Source organism: Anoplopoma fimbria, chromosome 14, assembly GCF_027596085.1.
Source record: "Anoplopoma fimbria isolate UVic2021 breed Golden Eagle Sablefish chromosome 14, Afim_UVic_2022, whole genome shotgun sequence".
In the NCBI taxonomy this organism is placed as follows: domain Eukaryota; kingdom Metazoa; phylum Chordata; class Actinopteri; order Perciformes; family Anoplopomatidae; genus Anoplopoma; species Anoplopoma fimbria.
In genome coordinates this window covers 3,294,718-3,318,923 of record NC_072462.1, presented here as the reverse complement: position 1 = coordinate 3,318,923, position 24,206 = coordinate 3,294,718, and the positions used below count along the sequence as shown (strand labels likewise).

Sequence of the window (24,206 nt, the reverse complement as noted above, 5' to 3'; positions counted from 1 at the left end):
ACCAATAGCACCACCACTATATTGCTGATATGTCATCAAACTGTTTCGTTTGTATCTATACATACACCAGCATTTCCTACACTGTTTGAGTGGCACCACTCTAACACCTTAAGATAAGACTTTTTACTCAAACCTTTCTCATGTTTATCATTCTGCCTCTATAAAGCTGTCTTCCTTTCCTCCCCACTTCACATCAGTTGTCAATTTTGTTGTCATGATCAGCTGTGAGGAGCAATTAAGACCGAAAAGGTGTTTCACATACTATATATAAAAATATTCCACTGTAAGAATGTGTTAAAGCTGTTGCGCCTTAATGTGCAGAAATGTAGTTGAGTAACATAAACTTTTAATGGTATTGGCATGCTGAAGACTGGATTGTAATCATATATATATATTTATATATATTCGTTTGACACAAGCAACCTCGAAGAAAACTATGAAATTGATTCTTTTTTCATAGATCACACAAATCAATATCAGATGCACAAAGATTCAAATGATATTGAATGTGCTGTCTTTGTAAAAACAGCTTTATAAGCCATGTCAATTGTTTGGCTTAAGTGATATACTGTGTAAATAAAGAAATCGTCTCATTCTGAGGCTGATAAAACCTTAATTTACACACAGTGTAGAATATGTGGCTGTTTATAGCGTTTAATGCTCACTGGCACTAAATGTAAGAAGCCAAGTCAATGTAAACACAATTAAATACACTAGAAAAGATTTAGAGCAGGACTCAGTATCAAATGATACCTAAATGTGTTATTTACTGTTTATCCCATGTTCTTCTATGGCTTTATCCAAGATGGGCCAGTTATTCTTGTTATTAATTAATCTGGTCATTCTTTAATTGAACCATTAAGTGAACAGTGACAAACATGGTAGAGGCAGGAGACTGTACATGCAAATCAATAGATAGATAGATAGATAGATAGATAGATAGATAGATAGATAGATAGATAGATAGATAGATAGATAGATAGATAGATAGATAGATAGATAGATAGATAGATAGATAGATGTGTAGACAGGTAGATAGATAAATGAGACACCTAAGATATCCTTGACCTCAGATATCCATGTAAAAAAATGGGAGAATCGGGTTAACGTACTCTTTCTTTCTTTCTTTCTTTCTTTCTTTCTTTCTTTCTTTCTTTCTTTCTTTCTTTCTTTCTTTCTTTCTTCGTCTTCTCGTTATTTTTATTATCATTATTATTATTATTATTATTATTATTATTATTATTATTATTGTTGTTGTTGTTATTATTATTGTTATTATTATTATTTGTACTATTAAATACATAAATAATTAAAGACCAGTATTGTTTATATTATATTATATTATATTATATTATTTATATTATATTATATTATATTATATTATATTATATTATATTATATTATATTATATTATATTATATTATATTATATTATATTATATATTTGTCCTGGAATACTAATATTAAAAGAATACAATGATTCACAAGAATAGTTGACCAGTCGTCAAATGTGTCCCTCTTTGTTTCAACATTTATTTTTTAAACTTAATTGACACCTAATTATAGCATAAAGGGTCAGAGCTCACTCCATAAATATACAGTATATAGTATATATATAGTACATGATAGAGGCAGGAGACTGTACGTTCAAATCAAAGATAATAGATAGATAGATAGATAGATAGATAGATAGATAGATAGATAGATAGATAGATAGATAGATAGATAGATAGATAGATAGATAGATAGATAGATAGATAGATAGATAGATAAATGAGACACCTAAGATATCCTTGACCTCAGATATCCATGTAAAAAAATGGGACAATCAGATTAACGTACTCTTTCTTTCTTTCTTTCTTTCTTTCTTTCTTTCTTTCTTTCTTTCTTTCTTTCTTTCTTTCTTTCTGTCTTTCTTCATCTTCTCGTTATTTTTATTATCATTATTATTATTATTATTATTATTATTATTATTATTTGTATTATTTGTATTATTTGTATTATTTGTATTATTAAATACATAAATAAATAAAGGCTGTTTTTTTTTATATGATATGATATGATATTATATTATATTATATTATATTATATTTTATTATATTTTATTATATTTTATTATATTTTATTATATATATCAGATTATATTATATTATATTGTATCATATTATATTATATTATATTGTATCATATTATATTATATTATATTGTATCATATTATATTATATTATATTGTATCATATTATATTATATTATATTGTATCATATTATATTATATTATATTATATATGTTATATTATATGATATGATATGATATATATTGATATTATATTATATTATATTATATTATATTATATTATATTTTATTATATTATATTATATTATATTATATTATATTATATATTATATTATATTATATTATTTTATTTTATTATATTTTATTATATTATATTATATTATATTATATTATATTATATTATATTATATTATATTATATTATATTATATTAAATCATGTCTTTGTCCTGGTATACTAATATTAAAATAATGTTCTACTGTAACTGTGATTGTGATCGATTTATCTGCGAGCGGCTCGTCATCCCTGACTTCCGGTTTCCTGCTTCCTGTTTCCGGTTTCTCAGACGCTCCGCAGCAGTGAAGCTACAACCACAGCCTGTAAAACCCCCAAAAACAGCAGCCATGGCAGACCCACGGATCCGACAAATCAAGATCAAGACTGGCATCGTGAGGAGGTATTGTTGGCTTTATTATTCCAGTCTGCATGCAACAAAAAAAAAAGCCAACTGCTAACTTAAAGCTAGTTAGCATGCTAACTAGCGTAGCCGAGCGGACAAGCTATCCCGGCTTCGTGGAACGTTTGTCGGCCAGGCTGTAACTCTAGCCCGGGGCTTCGGCGCGGCCTGCTAGCTAGTTAGCCTTTTTCTTTTGTTGTGTTTGCACTAGAAACACATCATATTGCTGACACTTCTGCTGTGTTAATACAAGTTCATTACACTCTAAAAATAAACAGTTGTGCTTTAATAAAAATGTGTTTTTGTGTAAATTGAGTCATGCTAGCTGTTAGCTAGTTGGCTAACAAAAATGCTAAATACATATTTGTTGGTTTTGGCTGCTCTGCTGCTGCTTTTGTGTTTCAATTTTATATGTTTATTGATGTGTTTTCCCCACCAGTCTGAGCTGAGGGTGGAGCTGGAGACCTGCACAGATGACACAGCATCATTCACTGTTTGTGTGGCCTTTGGTCACCACGTGGTTATAAATAGGCCTGCAGCTTTACTGTGACCAAGCATATTATCCTACAGTGTGTACCAGTATGGTGCTGCTTCACAGATTCATATATGATGCACCTTTTGGGTTCTTTATGGATTTGTAGTAACCTATCTGAAAAAAACACATTATTATATTCCTTTATTGATCCCCTACACTACATAGAAATAGATAATAAATACACATATTATACAAAACTGTACAGTATATCCACATGTTGACAGACTGTGGTCTCCAATTACATTACAGTCATTTAGCAGACGCTTTTATCCAAAGCGACTTACAATAAGTGTATTCAGCATAGGTATTAAAGAGAACTACTCGTCACCAGAAGTCATAAGTGCATCTCCTTTCTTAAACAAGCATCTGAGAGTATAAACCAGAGCAAAAGTATAGTGCAGAAACAAACTAATAAGAATACAATAAGTGAAACAGACTAATACGAATACAATAAGTGAAACAGACTAATACGAATACAATAAGTGCAACAAACTAATATGAATGCAATAAGTGCTACGAGGAAGGCTCAGGGTAGTACTTCTTGAAGAGGTGAGTTTTCAGCCTGCGCCATAAGATGGGCAGCGACTCTGCTGTCCTGACGTCAGTGGGGAGTTCATTCCTCCACTGAGGGGCCAGGACAGAAAAAAGCTGTGACCGGGTGGATCGGCCGCAGGGACCTCTGAGCGATGTTATATTTCACCCAATCAAGCTCTCAGCTAGGTCTTTACATAACATGACACCACTGTTCATCACTAAACAGTCTTTTTCTAGTAAATATCTTATTGACAATCTGTCTACACACTCTGTGATGCCAGTGGTTGGGTTGTAAACATCTCCAGGGAGCGTGGGGAAATGTTTTATTTCTTTTTGGAAACGTATGTGCAGTGTACGTCTAAATCTGTAAAGTCAGATTTGGTTTGACAGGAATCTACAGATGCTTAGGAGTGAACGCAGCAAAGGATATGCGTTTTATTATTGGAAACGTAGCATTGCGGATGTAGCCTCAGACAGCCTTTTAATAGAGTTGGCATCCATTCTGAGCTAAACGTGTGGGATAATGTGCTCGGTATGGTAGTCTGTGTGATGGACTGGGAGTATCTCTCGTCGATCAGGCGGACCTCTAATTCCCTCCCGTCGGCGGTGATGGTGTAATGTGCTATCGATTGTGTTTTGATGAGGGTCAGATTACTAACAGGCTCCCCGAGGTGGTGGTGGTGGTGGTGGTGGTGGTGGTGCTGGCTGGATTTCCCACAGCGAATAATGTGTCCAGTGTAGGAAAAACAGACAATAGTGTACTTCGTCAAGCAGTATTTCCCCGGACTACTGTACTGATGTTTTTTGATACTACAGATGTTACACCCCTGTAGGCCAAAAGTACAATCTTGACATGGAGCCTAAATCCAGCTGTTAGGTTTAAACGAACACACTGTCGTTGCTTTTTGTCTCTTCATAATCTCCCTCTTTCTCCTCCTGCTCCCTCCCTCCCTCCTCCTTTTTTTTTTTTATACATCAGAGTTTAGAGGAAACCTGCCTGCTCTTTTAGCCGGGGCCTATTTCCACTGGCTTTTCTGCACATTCCAGTCGGTGCCTTTTCTGCCCTAGCGAGGCGGATGCCCTTAATAAAATGACAACAGTAATTTGCCTTTGTCATTCCGGTCCCGGGCACAGACTACACCGTGGCGCAAAAAAAAAAAATACAGTGCTAGAGGAGGCGGCCGAATGTGTGTGTCGGCTGGCTCTAATTCCCTTTTTTTTCTATTTTCCAGAGAGCTGCCTTTTCCATTAAGCCTGAGGTGGCAGGTCTATTTAAAACCAGCCGCGACCCCACCCCTCATTCACACGGCGCTCCAAGTCTGGGAGAAATAAGAAAATTAACATCAGGACTGGAAGGGGAGGAATGGACATTTTGTTATTAGACTGTCCTTCAGTTTTATTCAAATTATTCCAGCCTCCCTTCCTCCATCTTTTCCCCTCTCCCTTTCTCTTTGCCACCTTCTTTTGACTCTAAACGGGTGACATCACTCACTCTGCATCAAGCGGGAGGCGTGAGCCGCTGTTGCATATGGTGGCTGTTTAAAAGCTTCTTGATGGAACTGTATTAGAATGAGTGGTAATTGATGTAAAATATGACAGAGTGCCGTTGGCTTCCTCGACTAAGCGAGGAGCAGAGCAACACGGAGGGAAGGGTCTCCGGTAATGTTACTGATTAATGAAGGATCACTCACTTACGCTCACGCAGCTGATTTTATGAAAAATTAAATTTGTGTTGTCATTCCGACGGGTGGGCGCAGCCGGAAAAAGACTATTAGTTGGGAATCATTATCAATAGCGATATTTTCAAACTACATTATGCCAATCAGGGTCTGAATCTGTTTAATAGATTTAGTTCCATTTGGCCCGTAATTGATAAATAATCAAAATTTATCAATGTACTCAAGCCCATTTTCACTAACAATCAAGGAAAAGAGGCCCATTTACCACCTGACTTGGTCCAAATTAGGAGCTAAATTGATGATCAATTAATCTCTAAAAAGGACTAGTAGTGTGTGGGTGTGTGTAGGTATGTGTGTTGGAGGCGATAGAGGTGGATAAAGGAGTCAGATGAACACAGTGATGATAACGTGAGAGCTGGAATGAATGATACAGTTAACAAAGACAGCAAAAGCTTTTATATTTGTGTATCTGTTGCTTGTTTACTCAACGCAGAAAATGTTGATATACAACGTAAGTAAAAGTGTTTTGCCGACGTTACTCGACACTTTAAAATGAAGAAATTCTGACTTTGAATATTTCAATGGTAACAATGGATTAAATCGGAATTCAGTTTGCTCTACAGTAGGAATGATGAAGAAAAATGAATGAAATGCTCTTTGTGTGTACCTTGTCACTACAGAGTATTCCCTTTATTGTTTTTGCATAAAGAAATAATCAAATAATGATTAATTAAAGGTAATATCACTAAATGCACTGAGAATATATAAATGGCTCTGCTCTTCAAGAAATATCGTGTAAGTAAATATTTTGTCAGTTTCATCGTGCTACAGTGAGATGTTTGAAGGACTGAGCCCAATACTGAATACTGAATACTTTAAACAGAGTGCAGATGTTTTTGATTGGACAAGTCATTACAAAGACACATTTAGCAAAGCTTCAACATCTGCATTTAAATACTATTTTAGTGTAAAAGACGAGGTTTGTCCAGAAAATAACAAGCATATTAACAATTTATGGAAAGTATTTTAGTCAGATATTCAAAGAAATCTTTAAGATAAGCAACCACATCTTATCCTGAGTTGATTTAGATGAAAATATTCTGTATATAGTGTGTTGAATTTCACACAAAGCCTTACTAAAGCTGCTCTCTGCTTGGATGTGAGTGTTGAGCGTAGCAGCAGTGAGGAGGACTGGTGTGTTGGGTGGTTTGTTATTGAGGTGTGTATCTTTCCACCCTGCGGGAGATGATCTCACCGTGTCCCCTCAGTCAGAGAGGCGTTGGAGGGAATGAGGATGGATGGCCCTGTCTGTAAAAGGTGACCATCACAGCTCGCCTCCTTTTTTTTTCTTTTCTTTTTTTTTCTCCATGCTTCGGCCTATATTATCTGTCTGGGAGGCCGTGCATTTATGTTCCGTGTTTGATGGAACAACACCGAGTCACTGCCTCTAACCATGAGCTGTCTTTTCCTTCCCCTTCCTGTCCTCGTTGTCGTTGTTCAGGCTGGCCAAAGAGAAGGTCTCGTATCAGACTGAGGCGAAGCAGCAGGAGGAGAAGGTCGAGCGCATGAAGGCAGAGGCAGGAGACGAGTATGTCCTCAGGAAACAGGTATGTGGGCGCCATGTTTTAGCTTCTTTGATACCGTACGATAGTGCTGCAACGGATCGTAAAACTCGCGATTCGCATCGTATCAAGGAGCGGAATCACAAATCGATCAGCACAAAAGAAAAAAGAGAGCAAATATAACTTTTAGAGATCCCTGATCACGTCTTTAATGCTGCCGTCATTTTTGATCATTGATGATACATATTGGCAGATACGGATCCATTTGTTGTTCGATTATAACCGCTCTGAAGTCATTGTTAACCCCTAAAAATCCTAAGTGTTATCCGTGTACTTTGTTATAGTCATTTATAATGTGTTTTTTTTTTCATAAAAACACACAATTTAAAATAAGGAAATAAAAGATTGTATTTTTATTGATTAAAACTAATCTTTTCATTAGTAGTTTTAGCGGTTTTATAAACGGCAAATTTTCCCCTCTATAATATCTATTAAAAATGTTTGAAAACATCTTCAAACAACTGTATTTATTAAAGTGTCTCTCCAACACCACATTTTGCGAGATTACATGCAAAAACATCATAACGTTATAATTTACCTTTGCCCAATACTCATTTTCACTGAACAGAGCCTGAACTCATCATAATGTAACAAAACGAAACCTTCGTTCGCTGGCCGTTAGCGGTGCTGCTAACTTTACTAGCTCTCTTCCTGTTAGCCGTTAGCGGTGCTGCTAACGTTTCTACCTCTCTTCCTGTCGATTTAAACACAGATTGGTTGTTTACAATGTAACATCATCAGAGATCAGAGACTAAAAATTCCATCCGGATCACGGATCGAAAATGATCCGTTCCACCACTACATTACGACAATTATGTCTTAATTCAAGAAACTTTCCATTTACCATCAGCAGTTTTCCCGCCGCTCTCGGCCAGGAAGTGAAGAGGTTTTTCTCTCCCGTAGTTAGGAAGTGAATTCTATCTCCTTTCACGTAATGAGGTCGGTCCACGGTGATAATGAAGAATTAGGTTTTGAGAGGAGAACCATTAGTGATTTTGTAATTTGCTTGATGCCGATGTAATTATATCATGTTACTTTAGAGGAGTTTGATAATTACTGACACATGCTGGTGATTTAGTGTCCCTGCCCTCGTCTCCATTGTCTCTCACTGTGTCTGCAGCCCTCCGTCATTTGAGTGAGCACAGAAAGCAGTAAAGGGTTTGAAAACTAGTATGACACATTATGACTCACATTATGTTGCTAGCTTGCTTTATGTCTTGATAGCATCTTGAACACTGACTTTATCTGTTAGTGGAACATTTTTACACATATAAACATTTATTTTTTCAACTGTAATACAGAAGGAAAACACAAAGACTAGGATAGGGTCATATTTAACAAAAGGTTTAAATTAAGAAGAATATGAAACAAACAGCATTTATCAGTCTGTTTCCTGAGAGCAACAATCCCATTTCATACAGTGCTTACAGCCATGCTAGCAACATGGCTCCGGGAATGTAAATATGTCTGTGCATCACTTTGGTGCAGACTGAAATATCTCAACAACTATGCGATGGATTGCCATGAAATATTGTGAAGACATTCATGATCACCAGAGAAAGAACCCTGCTGACTTCGTTAATTCCCAGATTCTGTCGTCTGGCGCCACCATTGGTTTTACATTTATGGTTTGAGTGAAATTTCTCAACAGCTGTTGGATGGATTGTCTTGGAGCTTGGTTCAGACATTCATGTTCCTCTGAGGATGAACTGAAATCACTTTGGTGATCCTCTGACTTCTCAACCTGCACCATCATACTTTGGTTTATGACCAAAAACTGTACCTGCAAAATTCAGTCTCAGCTGTACTTTGTGTTAAGTGCTAATTAACAAAAGTTAGCATGCTAACACGGTAAACTAAGGGTGCGTTCCAAATCCCCTACTTTTTCTTTTTTACTTTTAATTTGGACAAACTACTTCCTAATAACATCGACCTTTGAACTTTGACCCTCCTGCTTATATGTCTGAATAGCCAGAAAAGCATGCTGGCTAGCATACTGCAAAAATTGACAAGGATGCAGGAGGACATCTTGGTTTATTTTCTCTTTATACTGCATTTGACATATTTTTATTGGGGCATACTTAAAATCTATCTGGCATACTATTTAGTGTGGTAGAACGTACCCAAAGATTATACATGCTAAACACAGCGTAAGTAAGTATGTTAGCATGCCGTCATTAGCATTTAGCTCAAGGAACAGCTGTGTCTGAGTGAAGCTTCACAGAGCTGCTGGGCTGTAGATTTTTAAGGCTCTTTCACCCTTCTTTAGTTGAACAGTGTTATTTTTTTAATGGAGAGCACATCGTTGACATTGTTTATGAAAAGCCTCCTCGGGGTAGCTCCATTTCTTCCTTTTTTTACTTTTAAGACAAACCCTTTAGACATATCTCCAACAAGAGAGAAACTAAACATCACATTTAAAACCCGGTATCCTTGAAAACAGCTGAGAATATGAACAATAATAAAATATGTGGGCATGGTCCATGAATACTGCTCCACAGAGTACTGGGACCCAGTTGATTTAGATTTTTCCACTTCTAGATGTTCCCGTCAGGGTGGAACTGCAGAGCAGGCAGCGCTTCTGATTATGTTTGCTGCTAACATTAAAATTCCGTGTGTGCTTTGTTTTGTTTGTTCATTCATGGCGCGGCGGCTCTCTGGCGGAGCAGCAGGCTTGGCTGGTGTTAAACGGGGAGATTGGGAGGCCAGATGGATTATGGTTGGAGATGAGAGGTCTGAGGCAGGATGGATTAGAGGTTTTTATTTTAATGGAATCAATACGCCGTAAGTGTCGTCTTCATCCAGCGCTGATGGGATCATTCCACCGCACCGGGAGGGCGCCATGACTTTTCTCTGTTCTCACCACACCTCTGCTTAGTCTGCCTCACCTTGTCATATCTGGATGGCAACCAGCTCCACTAGTTGTCTCTCGGCGTGTCAGTTAGTCCCTGCGTACGAGTTCATCCGACTGCCTGTTAGTGTGCACAGCCGTGTAATGCACATGTGTGTGACTGCGTCCGTGTTTTGACTCTGCGGCTCGACAGAGGGCTAGGTGAGGAAGCATCTGTCAGAGAGGGAGTGTGTCTGACAGCGTTAGCCAGCTCCTCTCTGCTCTTTAGGGTGCCAGTGTTGTGGGGCGGTGGGGGAGGGGGATTCCACTTTAGCCGCGGCTGTGAAAGTTACCGTAACATAGTTTCACTCCAGGCGTAGTAATACCGCTTTACGCCTGATCACGGGGCCCTCGGCTCGGGGGTTTCTTCATTTATCCAGGTGTGCAGTCGGATCGAGGCCGCCCGGCTCCCTTCCCCGATCGATAACTCAATAACATATTTCATACCGCCGGCTTGTTTGCAGATGTTAACCACGGCAGAGTGAGTGTGGGACACCCTGCAAGTTAGGGCCGGGAGCAGTGAAAGAATATGCCTGTTTCTAGCTGCTTAGATTAATCTTCTATACTTACTCAACGATGTGTTCATGAAAAGTGAAAAAAGTCGATTTAATGCACAACATGATGTCACTGATGTGGTCTATGTGTGGTTTCAGATCGAGGTTCTGCAGGAGTCCCATATGATGGTCCCAGACTGCCACCGACGTCTGACCGCAGCACACGCAGATCTGCTTCAGTTATTAGTAAGTAAACCTCACAACAGGACAGATGAGTATTGACGAGACTCATAAATCCATTTATTTTTATTTGCTGTTACTGTGACTTATTTATGGAAATGTTGAAAATAAACGGTGTTCTTGTTTTTGTTAGACACATGACGACAAAAACACTTATTTATCAAAAAAACTAGCGTAGCTTCTCTACTTTTTTTTGGACATTCTTGGTTCTCAGAGGATGAATCCTGCTGACTTTGTTGATCCTCTGGCTTTTGCTCTAGCGCCTCCATTGGGTCAAATTTTTAATGAATGAAATACTTTGGTTTATGACCAAATTCCTGCAAAACGGACATTCCCATCAGCCTTAACTTAACTGTGTGTCTCGTGCCAATTAGCAAGTGATGGCCCGCTAACACGCTAAACTTAGATGGTCACTGTATTGTGACTGTGAGCGTGTTAGCATGCATGCTGAAGTTAGCATTTAGCTCAAAGTACCATAAACCGAATGCGTCGGTGAGTGAAGAAGACACAAAGTTCACTATTATCACAACTGTAAGTCCAAAATAAGCCATGGAGGAAAAACTAATTTACTCATTTTGCGAGAAATTTGAAAAAAAATATAAGATACGGAATTATGACCTGTTAACCTTCCTAACACTAGCTCTAAACAGCTTAAATTAAAACTACTAATGACAAGATTTTTTTATTTATTAAAGCATGTATTTAAATAAAATTTGATCATTTATTTCCTAATAATTTGAATTGCATTTTTTTTGTAAATAACTACTTGAGATGACAATAACAGAGTAGAAAAAAATTACTTTTAGAATTTTTTTGGGTTTACATTCACTACATTACGGTTTAAATTTTGCTTTGAAGTTTCCATTTGAGTGCACTACCCCTTAAGAAGTATTTATATTGACAAAAACAAGTGTACTTTAATATAAACCGTTATCGTCCTTGTTTTAAGATTATACCATGATACAAATTTTCGGCTCTACCGTGAAGCCCAACCACAGGGGTTATAGGAAAAATCCCTTTTTTTGTGTGTGATTTCAATGAACTGCTCCTAAGTATCACACGTTACACCAATTAGCAGCATTTCGTTGTATCCGTGTGCAGCGTGCGTCCAATCCCTTCAGGACTTAAGTTGGTATGTTGGAGGAGCAAACATAAGCATGCGTGTCTCGGGGTCATCTCAATTAATGTGGAGCAAACAGTCGGGCAGCTGGTTGTGTGAGTCACTGGAGGGGAGGCAGAGGGAGCTAACCTGGAATTGGCAACATGTTGTCTCTCACTCATCCTCCCTTCCTTCTTCCTTTCAGACACACATGCACATATGCACACGCTCATCACAGTTCATTAGCGGCGCTGTCACGTTCGGTGACCACTGCAGGAACTCTCTCACACACACACACACACACACACACACACACACACTCGATTTAAGGGCATGGACACCAAACAGTCACGCCATCACTCGGTCCAACCCTTAAATGCTAAATTTAGATCTTGATTACATGATTCTGACTGAAATATGACTGAATTTTACGTTTTTTATGACGAGAACGACACTTTTGTTCAAAAAAAGTTGAGGAGAGTTGTGGCTTTATTCTTAAGTAGCTGTAATTCCTCACTTTTGGGTGGCGGAGGTTGTTCTAAATTGGCAATAACACTAAAAGCATCTGTGTGTGTGTTTGTGTCTTTCCAGGAAGCAGAAGAGGATTTGGCTGAATCAGAGGAGTACAAAGAGGCTAGAAGCATGTTGGACTCAGTGAAGCTGAAGTCTGATAACTGATCAGTTTCTGTTTCTCACTGTGAGATTCACTTGCTTCTTTTTTTTTATTTTTTAAATGTCCATTCCTTTTCTTTTGCCCTGTTTGGAAGCCGTGGAGGGCGTACTGTAATCCGTTCAGACTCCCTGTTCTTGATGTGATTATTTTCTACTGTTTACCGTTAACGTGCCACCCGTGTTTGATCACACTCCTCCTGTGCGTAAAAAATCCCACAAGAACACGATGAAACATTGGGTTTATCACCGCAGAGGAGGTGAGAGGTTGTTTTTCTTTTCATTCGTCATACTGATACACAGTCTGGACTTTAAAGACACCATTAAAAACACACACATTTGTCTTTTTTGCAGTTATAAACATCACTTTTAATGGATTTGATTTGAAGTGGGAAAGCTTTGCACTGGTGAAAGAACGGTAGTTATTATCATTTGTAGTTATATTCAGAATGATTTTGCATTCCTTTTTATATGCATAGGGTCACTTGTAACTGCAGGAAGTTCCGATATTGGCTCTAACCTTTGATGACGATGCATCCCAGAATACTAACCAAAGCTGCAAGTAACGATTATTTTTCATTCTTTCGATTAATGTTTTTGGAAATATCCAAAGAAAAACAAAGTGAAAAATACCCATCACAAGTTTCCTAAACTTGTGTTGTGTTTTGCAAAACGCATATATTAAACTAACTGTGAAATAAAACAGCTGGCAAGCAGCAAATGTTCATATTTGACAAACTGAAACAATGAATGCTGCTTCTTTTTTTTTTTTTATCAATTATCAAAATTGTTTGGGATTGTAATTTTCTTTCACACTGTAATCGATTAATAAACTGATTGTTTCAGCACTTAAATGATGGATTGAATTGCACAGTTTCTTGTTAAGAGCAGTGAAAAGGAAGCCTTCAATAAAGAGGGATTACTTTGGGGGGAAGCCTGTCGGTTAAAAAGACAAATGTCGGATATGGACACGAATGATAAAAACAGGCGGTTACATCTATTATCCAAACAGCCTAAAATAACGACACCTTGCATTAAGGCTGAGAGAGTCCTTCCTAAATAGTCATACTAATGAATGAACTCAATTGCCAGACAAATTAAGGTTACATTTGACTTGATCCTTATTTTACAGATTTCGATAATTATCGGGATCACCCCAAAGTCTCATTACCGCCCTAATGAGGCGCTGCTACTCCGTGACATCCACCCCGCTCCATCTCGTTAAGGAAATCGCTCCTCAATGCTGATTATTTTATTTGGAGGTATAATTATATTTCTTTCGGATAAATCACGGGCCTAATCGAGTCCGTGCAGGGGGCAGCGGCGCTAATTGAGGCATGAGATGCGGTGGCGGGGCGCTACATCTGGGTTTGTGTGACCAGAGGACCCCTGTGCAGGCTGCTGACTGCTCTGAACATGCAGTGGCTGCTGGGTAACAAGCTTTCACATCCTACACTGAAGTACGAGTGATGTTTAATACTCTGTTACAAGACCTTCATATCCTTAAGTAGAAATATGGAGGTGTTATCTGCAAAATATTCCTCAATTACCAAAATAAAAGCACTAATGAGGCAGCAGAATGGCCACTTTCAGGGAGTTATATTTATTATATAATTTAGATTTCTATTAGGCAACTTGTGCGTGAATTTGACAGCAGCATTTTAATGTTTAATTAGAGGACACTTAAATGCATTTAATTTCTTAATCTGATGTTTCAATCCGAGTCTAACAGCTGTATGTGTCGGATAAATGATTTGTTAAAAGCACAATTGTCTTAATCTGAAATGTAGTGTACTAAAAAGCATTAAACACTCAATTGCAAGTATTTAAAAATTCTACTTGCATACAGTAGTAACTATTCCTCGCTCATTTAAAGTAATATATTGGGGCTGCTACTAAAAAAAAAGAAACTGAAAAACTAGCTGCTTTAACCTCTTTGCTTTAAGATGATTTGACTCTTCTGCTGTGGATTATCAGAGAAACCAACTGTCTGCTTTCTAAAATTGGCACTAAATGAAGGATTTGGCCTTTATATAACCTCTGAGCAGGCTGACATGACATTTCCAATCTAATAATGAGAGAATAATGAGAGGATGTGAAGCAAGTATAGGCCTGCATTTACTCAGCTACTGTACTTGAGTAATTGTGAGTTATTGGACTTTACTTAAATCATTTTATGGCACTTTTACTGCAAAATCCAATGGAAAATATTTTAAATAAAATACTTTTTATAAGTCTACTTTGCTCATTATAAGTTAAAAAACTTATAATGAGCAAATTAAATAAAATTAATAAGTTAAACCATTAAACATTGGGCCTTAAAAAAATATAAAATGATAACACTTCACTATTATAATAATCTAATTATAGGCCCTAATATATAAAGTAACTGATCCAAATACTTCTTCCACCACTGAGTATATTGATGCAGTATTTTTAAGTTTATTGATTATAAAAATAAGCTTTAACTAGTCCTTATTTATGACGTGGAAGCGGTGCGTTGCCGCCTTGGACGCATGCGTTTTTTTCCGCTTGTGCGTAAAAGCGCATTGTCCTTCTTTTGTGCCGCTGAAGTTTGTCCATGTTAAGCATCAGATGCTCCCCTCCTCTTCAACACAGTGCTCCTCCCGATCCCTCCATGACTGTCCCCAGATCAGCTGCATGAAACAAGAATCTCATTTGTTAAACCTGGGCCTCCTGCAGATGGAAGATCGATTGTTTTTCCTCCTCAGAAATCTCTAATTGAGTGGATGCAGACTGCAGAGGCGGATCAGAAGGAAGGGAAGGAGAACAGAGATCACCAGGGCCTTGTGGTTTGGAGAACCTGGACTGTCAAACCAAGAGGTCATAGGTTCGAGCCCCAACCCTGCTACCCAAACATGTGGATCTGGAGGTAAAAAAAACCAAACTGAGGCTTCAACCTTGATCCACCTTTCTCATGACAGTACCACACTCACATGTTGTTGTTTTTTGGCTTTATTAAAAGTCACTCCTCATCTCCACGGCGTGTGAAAACGTCTACTTTCCGCACAGATGCACCGCATTAACCTGCAGGGGGCCGAGTTTGTTTGTCTATTTTTATTTATGTCATGGATGAGATGGATGTGAGCGTTAGTGGAGGAGATGTGGCAAACTGTTTACCCTAATTACAGCCTTAACAAGTCAGCAAAACCGGGACCTTCATCTCACACACACACACACACACACACACACACACACACACACACACACACACACACACACACACACACACACACACACACACACGCAATCTATTGACATTATTAAGTGAAATGATGCCTTTGAATTAGCTGAACTAAATACATTGCATCTAGGATTAACAGCTTCCAAATTGGGTCATATTACAAAAAAATAACATCAATATAAACTCGTATTTGAGTCTCACATGCATTGAATAAATTGTTTTATTTTCCACACATTTTTTTGAATAAAGCATGAAATATTGCAAGATTATATTCATCCAAACTAAATGTATTATTTTACAGGCACTAAAGTGTTTATTAAACACTTATTCAGCATGAAAAAAATATTATAGTGCAGCTTTTTCCTCGGCTTGTAAATATTAAAACGAAATATTAAAAACAAAATCAGACATGATGATATTTGTATATATTTTTGGGGGCCTATTCTTACAAACCTCCTGACACCTCATCCTTGTTTTGGGGTTGAATGTGAGCTGCTGTGCTTCCCTCCTGTCTGCAGCTTTACAGCACTGAGCTGTATGTGATGCTTTTAAATGATCCTTTATGGGCGAGGATAAACACAACATTATGTACCTCATTTCTAACATTAAACAATGATTTCTTTATATTTCTGTGACATAAATACGTTTTAAAAATACAGAATATAATTTCGCAGCCTTAAATCTACCTTGAAGTCCAAAACATTCAGAGAGGATAAAAAATATCTCCAAGTGCGCATCTTCTGCTCCGGCTGCTAAAGACACTTTTGGATAAAAAAACCTTCCTCCAGGTCTGCGATGCGTCCGAGAAGAGAGACTGACCTCCAGATTGCAGGTAAATAACACATCAGATGAGCGGAGAGGTGGATGGTGGATGAAGCCTGGATGGATGAAGGGAAGAAGAAAGAAGAGAAGCTGCTTCAGGCTCGGACGTCTCCTTTGTGCCACCTTTTCTTTTTTTTTTCCTTTTCTTCCCCAGCACATAATAAATAAAACAAAAAAACCTGCTCTCTCACAAAACACCCCGACATCTGTCTGAAGCTGTCTGATTTAGATTTGTCCTTAAATATTTGGCAGACTGGTGTGTGTGTGTGTGTGTGTGTGTGTGTGTGTGTGTGTGTGTGTGTGTGTGTGTGTGTGTGTGTGTGTGTGTGTGTGTGTGTGTGTGTGTGTGTGTGTGTGTGTGTGTGTGTGTGTGTGTGTGTGTGTGTGTGTGTGTGTGTGTGTGTGTGTGTGCTAATTGAGCCTAATGGTGGTTTATTCAGTGATTAAAGGGAGCTCCTTACTTTTTTTTCTTTTCTTGTCTCATTGAGAATAAATAATATAGATTTAAAGGCCTCCTCCTCATCTATCCAGCCCGGTGTTTTTAACGGTGTCCCTTTTATCAAAGTGTTGAACTCCCTCCACTTTCCGCCGAATTAATTCGCTCACACATCATTTATACCAAGTCCCTCCCTTCTTGACAGTCGGGCCTAAATACTAGTAAATCACCACTAATTTATACTGATCCGATATGTGGAATAAAGGAGAATAGATCCGCTGCTAATTACATAAAAGCCTAATGGCCTTGAACATGAGAGCCTGGTTAGGAATTATATAAAGTTTGTTGTTTGGCTGACTGGGAAATCATATTAGAGGAGGTTCACTTGGTCTCCAAGAGGCATTTAGTGTCTTTTAAATAGGTCGAAAATATCATTAAGGAGACTAAAAAAAAATAAAAAGCTTCATATTATAGCCTATAGAGTCAAGTTCATATTTAAAGTGTAGCATCTGTTAATGCAGTCATGTGATTCCTATTTATGTGCATATATTTGTGCACTATTTAAAGAAAAAAACAACAACAACAGAGCAGCATGCACAATTAAACAAATATTGTGGTGATCCAACATTTCTTGAACGGGTCGAAAGCTCTCACAGATATTAAATCAGGTTATTTTATTGGATGTAATTCGGAGGAGAAATCAAAGCCAATTACAGGAATGAGGAGGAATGAACTTGTGGATGTGAGAGGATGGATGGAGGAGGAGGAGGAGGAGGAGGAGGAGGAGGAGGAGGAGGAGGAGGAGGAGGATGGGGGTCTGGGGCTGGAGCTGACATACCTCAGGCTTCAGCTGTGATTGGTCCTCGTTTGGAGAAGCTCATGGGTTCATTCCGCCGTTAAGCACCTCCCCGTTTCTCTAAACTACATTATAATGCAACGAACCTCCCTTTTAACCACAAACCGAATTTGCTTTCATTTAGGCTATATATATTCCTTAAATAGGTTAAAGTCACAGAGATTTTTTTTTTTTTTTATATAGTTGGGAATAGCCCCAGAGCGGTGCGCAATGCTTTCTCATGCCGACCTCCTGGATGCTCGCCTCGGTGAGTTATCATCACCAAACTCCGGTCTTCAACTCTACTGTAAGCTGGAGGCTCTTCTAAATCCTAAATCAAGCTCTGAATGTTGTCAATTTGCTTCTTATTTCCTCTTAATGTGACTGGAGTGAGCCAAACGAGCTTAATTCATTGGGAAAGTAATTATTATTATTATTATATTACTGCGTAATTTGATTTAACAATTTCCTAAAATATCAGTGCGGTCGAATTGAATTAAGAGTATTTAAGGAGCAGAGTGTGATGTGCATGGTTGTCTCTCAGAGAGCTGTGTGTTTTAAAATGTCTGCATCTGAGTTTTACATCTGCTTTAATGCATATTAAATACAACAATGCATAGGCTACATAATGGATATTTTGTATTGCAGCAAAAATATGACTCTCTTTTGCATGAGAAGTATTTGCTAACATGTGTCTGCTTTCTTTTTTCCTCCCAGAGAAAACAAGTGTTTTTTCTGTTCATATCTCACCGGCTGGTTGTCTGTGTCTGTGCAGGGATGAAGGACGCCGCCGCGGAGCTCCTGGGACACCGGGAGGCTCTCAAGTGCCGGCTCGGTGGAGGAGGGCCTGACTCCGGACACTCCGTCGGGGAGCTCGGACCCGGACCGGAGGGTGTGGAGGGCTCCACCATGCTCCCGGGAGATGATGGAGGAGGAGGAGGAGGAGGAGGAGGAGGAGGAGGAGGAGGAGGATCCAACGCAGTGCAGGTCAACAGCAAAGAGCAGGAGAAACAGAACAACCAGAACCAGTCCGGAGGAGGCCAGCAGAGCCAGAGCCAGAGCCAGAAACAGAAGCGACACCGGACCCGGTTCACCCCGGCGCAGCTCAACGAGCTGGAGAGGAGCTTCGCCAAGACGCACTACCCAGACATCTTCATGAGGGAGGAGCTGGCTCTGAGGATCGGCCTCACGGAGTCCAGGGTGCAGGTAAGAGCTGGATCTGGTCCTTATGCTGAGGGGGACACGAGGGCAGGACCTGAAGCTGCAGATCCTCCTGTGGATTCAAAAAAAAGTCATTTAAAAATCACCCAAAAAGAAGAAATAGGCTAAAAATATTGATAGCGATATTGTTGTTATTGTGGATATAACAATCCTCATAACAGCATTTTTAAATTTAAAAATAGAAAACAATAGTTCCTTATTGTTGCCACTGTTTGGTATTCTAAATGAGAAATGTTCTGTAACATGAATTGAGATGTGATCCCAGAGGTTCAAAAAAAAAAAAAGCAGTAATTTAGGGTCAAATTGTGGTTTTAAAAATGTTGGATTTTGCACCAAAATAAAAGCAACCTTATTTCCTTATCTTTAAAAAAAGAATGATATAATTACGCATAAAAATATAAACGAAAATGCCGATTTATTGATGCAAAATGAGAAACAATAGTTCCTTATTGTTGCCACTGTTTGGTATTCTAAATGAGAAATGTTCTCATGAATTGAGATGTGATCCCAGAGGTTCAAAGCTTTAGCTAAAAGTCTAATAAATACGTTCTACCCACGTGTTATTTATTTATTTGTATTAATTGGAGACTTTTAAAAATAAATAACAACAATTTAAATGGGTGGCACGTTGTTACAAGCTGTCAATATGCTGATAAAACCACATACATCAGTGTGTTTCTTTATTTTGGGGTTTTACTGTGTTGAGCATTTGTATTTAAATGACTTTGCACATTTGAAATGAACCCTTTAAAATGATGAATATAATAAATAATCAAAGTAAACTTGCTTTCAAAATTACCATTCATTTTTTTTTTCTTGGATGTAGAATTAAACTAAAAAAAAAAAAAAAAAAAAAAGATTTCAGTCGGTGTAGAACAGATTTTATTACTGGATAAACTAAAAGTTATTTTTTATTTGAAAAGCATAAAATAACACCTGATGTTTTCTTAATAGAAGTTATTTCAGTTAAGCACAAATAAACATCTCCAATGATATTAATGTCTTCACTTAGCTCCCGGTTACACTGGAATAATAATCCTATTAAATCTAACCAGTAAAATATCAAAACGCACATTTTCATTATATCCCAGAATTTTACTTTGCCAATTTATTTCATTTAAAAAAAAAGAAAAAACAACTATCACAGCTGAAATAAATATATTTTGTTTGTTATTACATGAAGTCATGTTTTTACAATACAAACTTTAATAATTGAGCCAACAGCCAATAATAAATAAATGTATCTTACAGCACACAGGGCACAGTGTGTGTGTGTGTGTGTGACAGCATTATTACCTCTCACTTCACAAGATGTAATCCTTAAAAAAAGAACAATAACAATACATTTAGGCTTATTATATTATATTATATTATATTATATTATATTATATTATATTATATTATATTATATTATATTATATTATATTTTATTATATTATATTATATTTTATTTCTGCTGACTAAAGGCTGCTTGTTTCAGAATTGTCCCTTTACATTCTGCCTCCACCTCATTAACCCATGATTCCAGCTTAATTACACTCACTGACTCTCCTCCAGATAAACAGCCTGTGCACTGAAACCAGCCTTTTAAATCCACCTGAATCCACTGTGAACGAGCTCTGTGTAAATACACTGGGCTCCTCCGTGATGCCTTCAATGACTTCCAGTCTGCAGATAAAATATCAACCACATTAGGAATCCTGGCTTATTAACTACAGCGATGGCAAATGGCACTTGAAGCACTCACATGTGAAATAAAACCCTAATAATCATTATTATTATTATTATTGCATGGGCTTGTATTTCCATAGAATAAGAATTAGTGTAATAAGGCTCGTTCTGCTGGGATGAGAAAGGGAAGCAGCTCGAGATCTGCTACGTCTTCATGCTGAAGGAGCACTCTGTCTTTTTTTATTTTTTAAACGGAATGAGAAATTGCGTTTTCTTTCTCTGGAAGTGTAATGCATCCCGGGCCGGATTTCACGGCTGGCTAGGCGGAGGAGGAGGAGGAGGAGGAGAGGAGGAGGGAGGAGGAGGAGGAGGAGGAGGAGGAGAGTGAGATTGTCCCGTTCTTATTACTGCGCCTCCACTTTCTCAAGCAAATCTTCACATTAATCATATAGACATATAAGAAAGCGCTTACAACCAAACGCACAGAGAGCTCAAGGACCCCGAAGGAAAGAAAGTCTGTTTGTCTCAGCAAGAACAGTCTTTATTATGTGAGTGTGTGGTGTTCAATGGTTTAAAAAAAAAAAAAAAAGCAGTAATTTAGGGTCAAATTGTGGTTTTAAAAATGTTGGATTTTGCACCAAAATAAAAGCAAAAACCTTATTTCCTTATCTTTAAAAAAAAAAGATATAATTACGCATAAAAATATAAACGAAAATGCCGATTTATTGATGCAAAATGAGAAAAAATAGTTCCTTATTGTTGCCACTGTTTGGTATTCTAAATGAAAAATGTTCTGTAACATGAATTGAGATGTGATCCCAGAGGTTCAAAGCTTTAGCTAAAAGTCTAATAAATAAGTTCTACCCACGTGTTATTTATTTATTTGTATTAATTTTAAAAATAAATAACAACAATTTAAATGGGTGGCACGTTGTTACAAGCTGTCAATATGCTGATAAAACCACATACATCAGCAGATTTATCGCTGCTGGTTCACATCATCATGGTGACCACAGCCCGATGTCACCACCTGCTTTATGGGCTCTCCTCTCCAACAACATGCACCATCACATGCACACATCACATGCACATTCACATGCACATTCACATGCACCATCACATGCACCATCACATGCACATTCACATAAGATAAGATAAGATAAGATAAGATAATCCTTTATTAGTCCCGCAGCGGGGAAATTTGCAGGCTTACAGCAGCATAGAGTAAAGTGCACACAAGAGACATAGTAAAGAAAGACAAGATAAAAAAATAAAAATAAAATAAAACAAGTATTATAAATAAGCAATAAAAAAACAACAGTAACTGAAATATTATATTTACAGACAGAGAAAAACAACAACAACTATTTTAACTATTTTTAACTTTTTTAACTATTATTGCACAGTGTAATGTGTGATGTATTGCACAGGTTTTTATTGTCATGTTATTATTGTCATGTGGTCATGTGGTCTGCTGGGAGCAGAGCTGGTTGTGCAACCTGACAGCAGCAGGAAGGAAGGACCTGCACCATGCACCATCACATGCACCATCATATGCACCATCATATGCACATTCACCATCATATGCACCATCATATGCACCATCATATGCACATTCACATGCACCATCATATGCACATTCACCATCATATGCACCATCATATGCACATTCACCATCACATGCACCATCATATGCACATTCACATGCACCATCATATGCACCATCATATGCACCATCACATGCACCATCACATGCACCATCATATGCACATTCACATGCACCATCATATGCACATTCACCATCACATGCACCATCACATGCACATTCACATCACATGCACCATCATATGCACATTCACATGCACCATCACATGCACCATCATATGCACATTCACCATCAAATGCACATTCACATGCACCATCACATGCACATGCACATTCACATGCACCATCACATGCACATGCACATGCACCATCACATGCACCATCACCCCCCCTGACTCTGCACCGTCTCTGTCCCTCTTCAGGTCTGGTTCCAGAACCGACGCGCCAAGTGGAAGAAGCGCAAGAAGACCACCAACGTGTTCCGGTCTCCGGGGACCCTGCTGCCGACGCACCACGGCCTGTCCCAGTTCAACTCTGCGGCGGCTGCGGCGGCGGCCATGGGGGACAGTCTCTGCTCCTTCCACGCCAACGACGGCCGCTGGGCCACGGCGGGGATGCCCGGCGTGTCCCAGCTGCAGCTCCCTCCGTCTCTGGGTCGCCAGCAGGCCATGGCGCAGTCCCTGTCCCAGTGCAGCCTGGGTGCAGGGCCGCCTCCCAACTCCATGGGTCTGTCCAACATGTCCAATGGCTCCGGGCTGCAGTCGCACCTCTACCAGCCCACGTTCCCCGGGATGGTGCCCGCGTCCCTGTCGGGCCCGGCCAACGTGACGCACTCCCCGCAGCTGTGTAATTCCCCGGACAGTGAGGTCTGGAGAGGGACAAGCATCGCGTCGCTGCGCCGCAAAGCGCTGGAGCACACAGTATCCATGAGCTTCACCTAGGAGAGCTTTTTACCTCCACTCACACTGAGACCCCTCCACAGAGCACCGGGAGAAACACAACCAGGATACTTGATGAAATAAGAAAACGCAGAGCAAAATCTGATTTATTTTTTTTTCCTCCCAAATCACAAACAAGACGGAACACTGAAGCTTTCACTCGGCCTGCTGGGCTCAAGGACTGGTTCTGTTTTAAGCTTTAATTTATGATTTCGCATGCTATTTATTTGTCTATTTAAATTAACTTATTTGTTCTATATTTATTTATTTATATGGCCTCCCATTTGCTTTGTGACTGACTTTTTTTTATTTTTATTTGAAGACAAATTCTGTGGATACTTTGAAATACAAACACTCCTTATGATGCCTTTTTATTTCCACCTGCTGCACATGCACGCACCTCCTAAAGGGGGGTGCACAGTGGACCTGCAGACACCTGGAGGTTTAAACAAGAACCAGGACATCATGGAAGAGGACTTGACTGCATGTTCTGACCAAGGCAAAAAAACTAAACAAGGGAAATACTATAAATTAAGACATGGAAACTGACTTAACTATAATCTGTTATATAGGATGTTTTGTGTAGGAAGCACTCTTGTTCCCATTTGGTCAGTTTGTGATAACTTCTGTTTCCAAAAGTATGTCTGTGCTTATTATCACATTATGACTTTCTTAAATGTTTGAACCATTTTGTTTTCATGGACATGTTTATATCAATTAAATGTAAATGATCAAATAAAAATCATTTTCAATTATGTCACATCATGAATCAAACCTCCTTTTTTTGTAGCAGTTTAAAGGTGTCGCTGTCCTGTAAAAAACATGTATGTCTAAAAAAAAAAAAAAAAAAAGGTGCACGAGAAACAGTCATCTTTTAACTTTGTTTATTTATTGTTTATTTAACTCTTAAAGTACACAGAATCCATGAAGCAACACTTAATCATTTTGGTTTTATGACATCAT

The 24,206-nt window shown here is 38.4% G+C and overlaps 2 protein-coding genes across 2 annotated transcripts; both read left to right on the top strand.

Annotated features, from left to right (window-relative positions):
• The first annotated feature begins 2,616 nt into the window (after positions 1–2,616).
• Positions 2,617–13,364, top strand: tbca (tubulin cofactor a). Its single transcript, XM_054612795.1, has 4 exons — positions 2,617–2,748; positions 6,998–7,103; positions 10,662–10,748; positions 12,433–13,364. The coding sequence occupies exons 1-4, from the start codon at positions 2,696–2,698 to the stop codon at positions 12,517–12,519; spliced, it is 333 nt and encodes a 110-aa protein (XP_054468770.1). The 5' UTR covers positions 2,617–2,695; the 3' UTR covers positions 12,520–13,364.
• A 4,675-nt stretch (positions 13,365–18,039) lies between these two features.
• otpa (orthopedia homeobox a) lies at positions 18,040–23,246 on the top strand. Its single transcript, XM_054613138.1, has 3 exons — positions 18,040–18,076; positions 18,584–19,014; positions 22,728–23,246. Exons 1-3 carry the CDS (start codon positions 18,040–18,042, stop codon positions 23,244–23,246), a joined length of 987 nt encoding a protein of 328 aa, XP_054469113.1.
• Positions 23,247–24,206: the final 960 nt, after the last annotated feature.

What these genes read in the sequence shown, in the direction of transcription:
- tbca (XM_054612795.1), top strand. Translation starts at nt 2,696, where the DNA reads ATGGCAGACCCACGGATCCGACAAATCAAGATCAAGACTGGCATCGTG. An exon ending in AAGACTGGCATCGTGAGGAG is followed by an intron (nt 2,749 to 6,997) that starts GTATTGTTGGCT and finishes GTCGTTGTTCAG; the next exon opens with GCTGGCCAAAGAGAAGGTCT. An exon ending in CAGATCTGCTTCAGTTATTA is followed by an intron (nt 10,749 to 12,432) that starts GTAAGTAAACCT and finishes GTGTCTTTCCAG; the next exon opens with GAAGCAGAAGAGGATTTGGC.
- otpa (XM_054613138.1), top strand. Translation starts at nt 18,040, where the DNA reads ATGCTTTCTCATGCCGACCTCCTGGATGCTCGCCTCG. An exon ending in CCTCCTGGATGCTCGCCTCG is followed by an intron (nt 18,077 to 18,583) that starts GTGAGTTATCAT and finishes GTGTCTGTGCAG; the next exon opens with GGATGAAGGACGCCGCCGCG. An exon ending in TCACGGAGTCCAGGGTGCAG is followed by an intron (nt 19,015 to 22,727) that starts GTAAGAGCTGGA and finishes GTCCCTCTTCAG; the next exon opens with GTCTGGTTCCAGAACCGACG.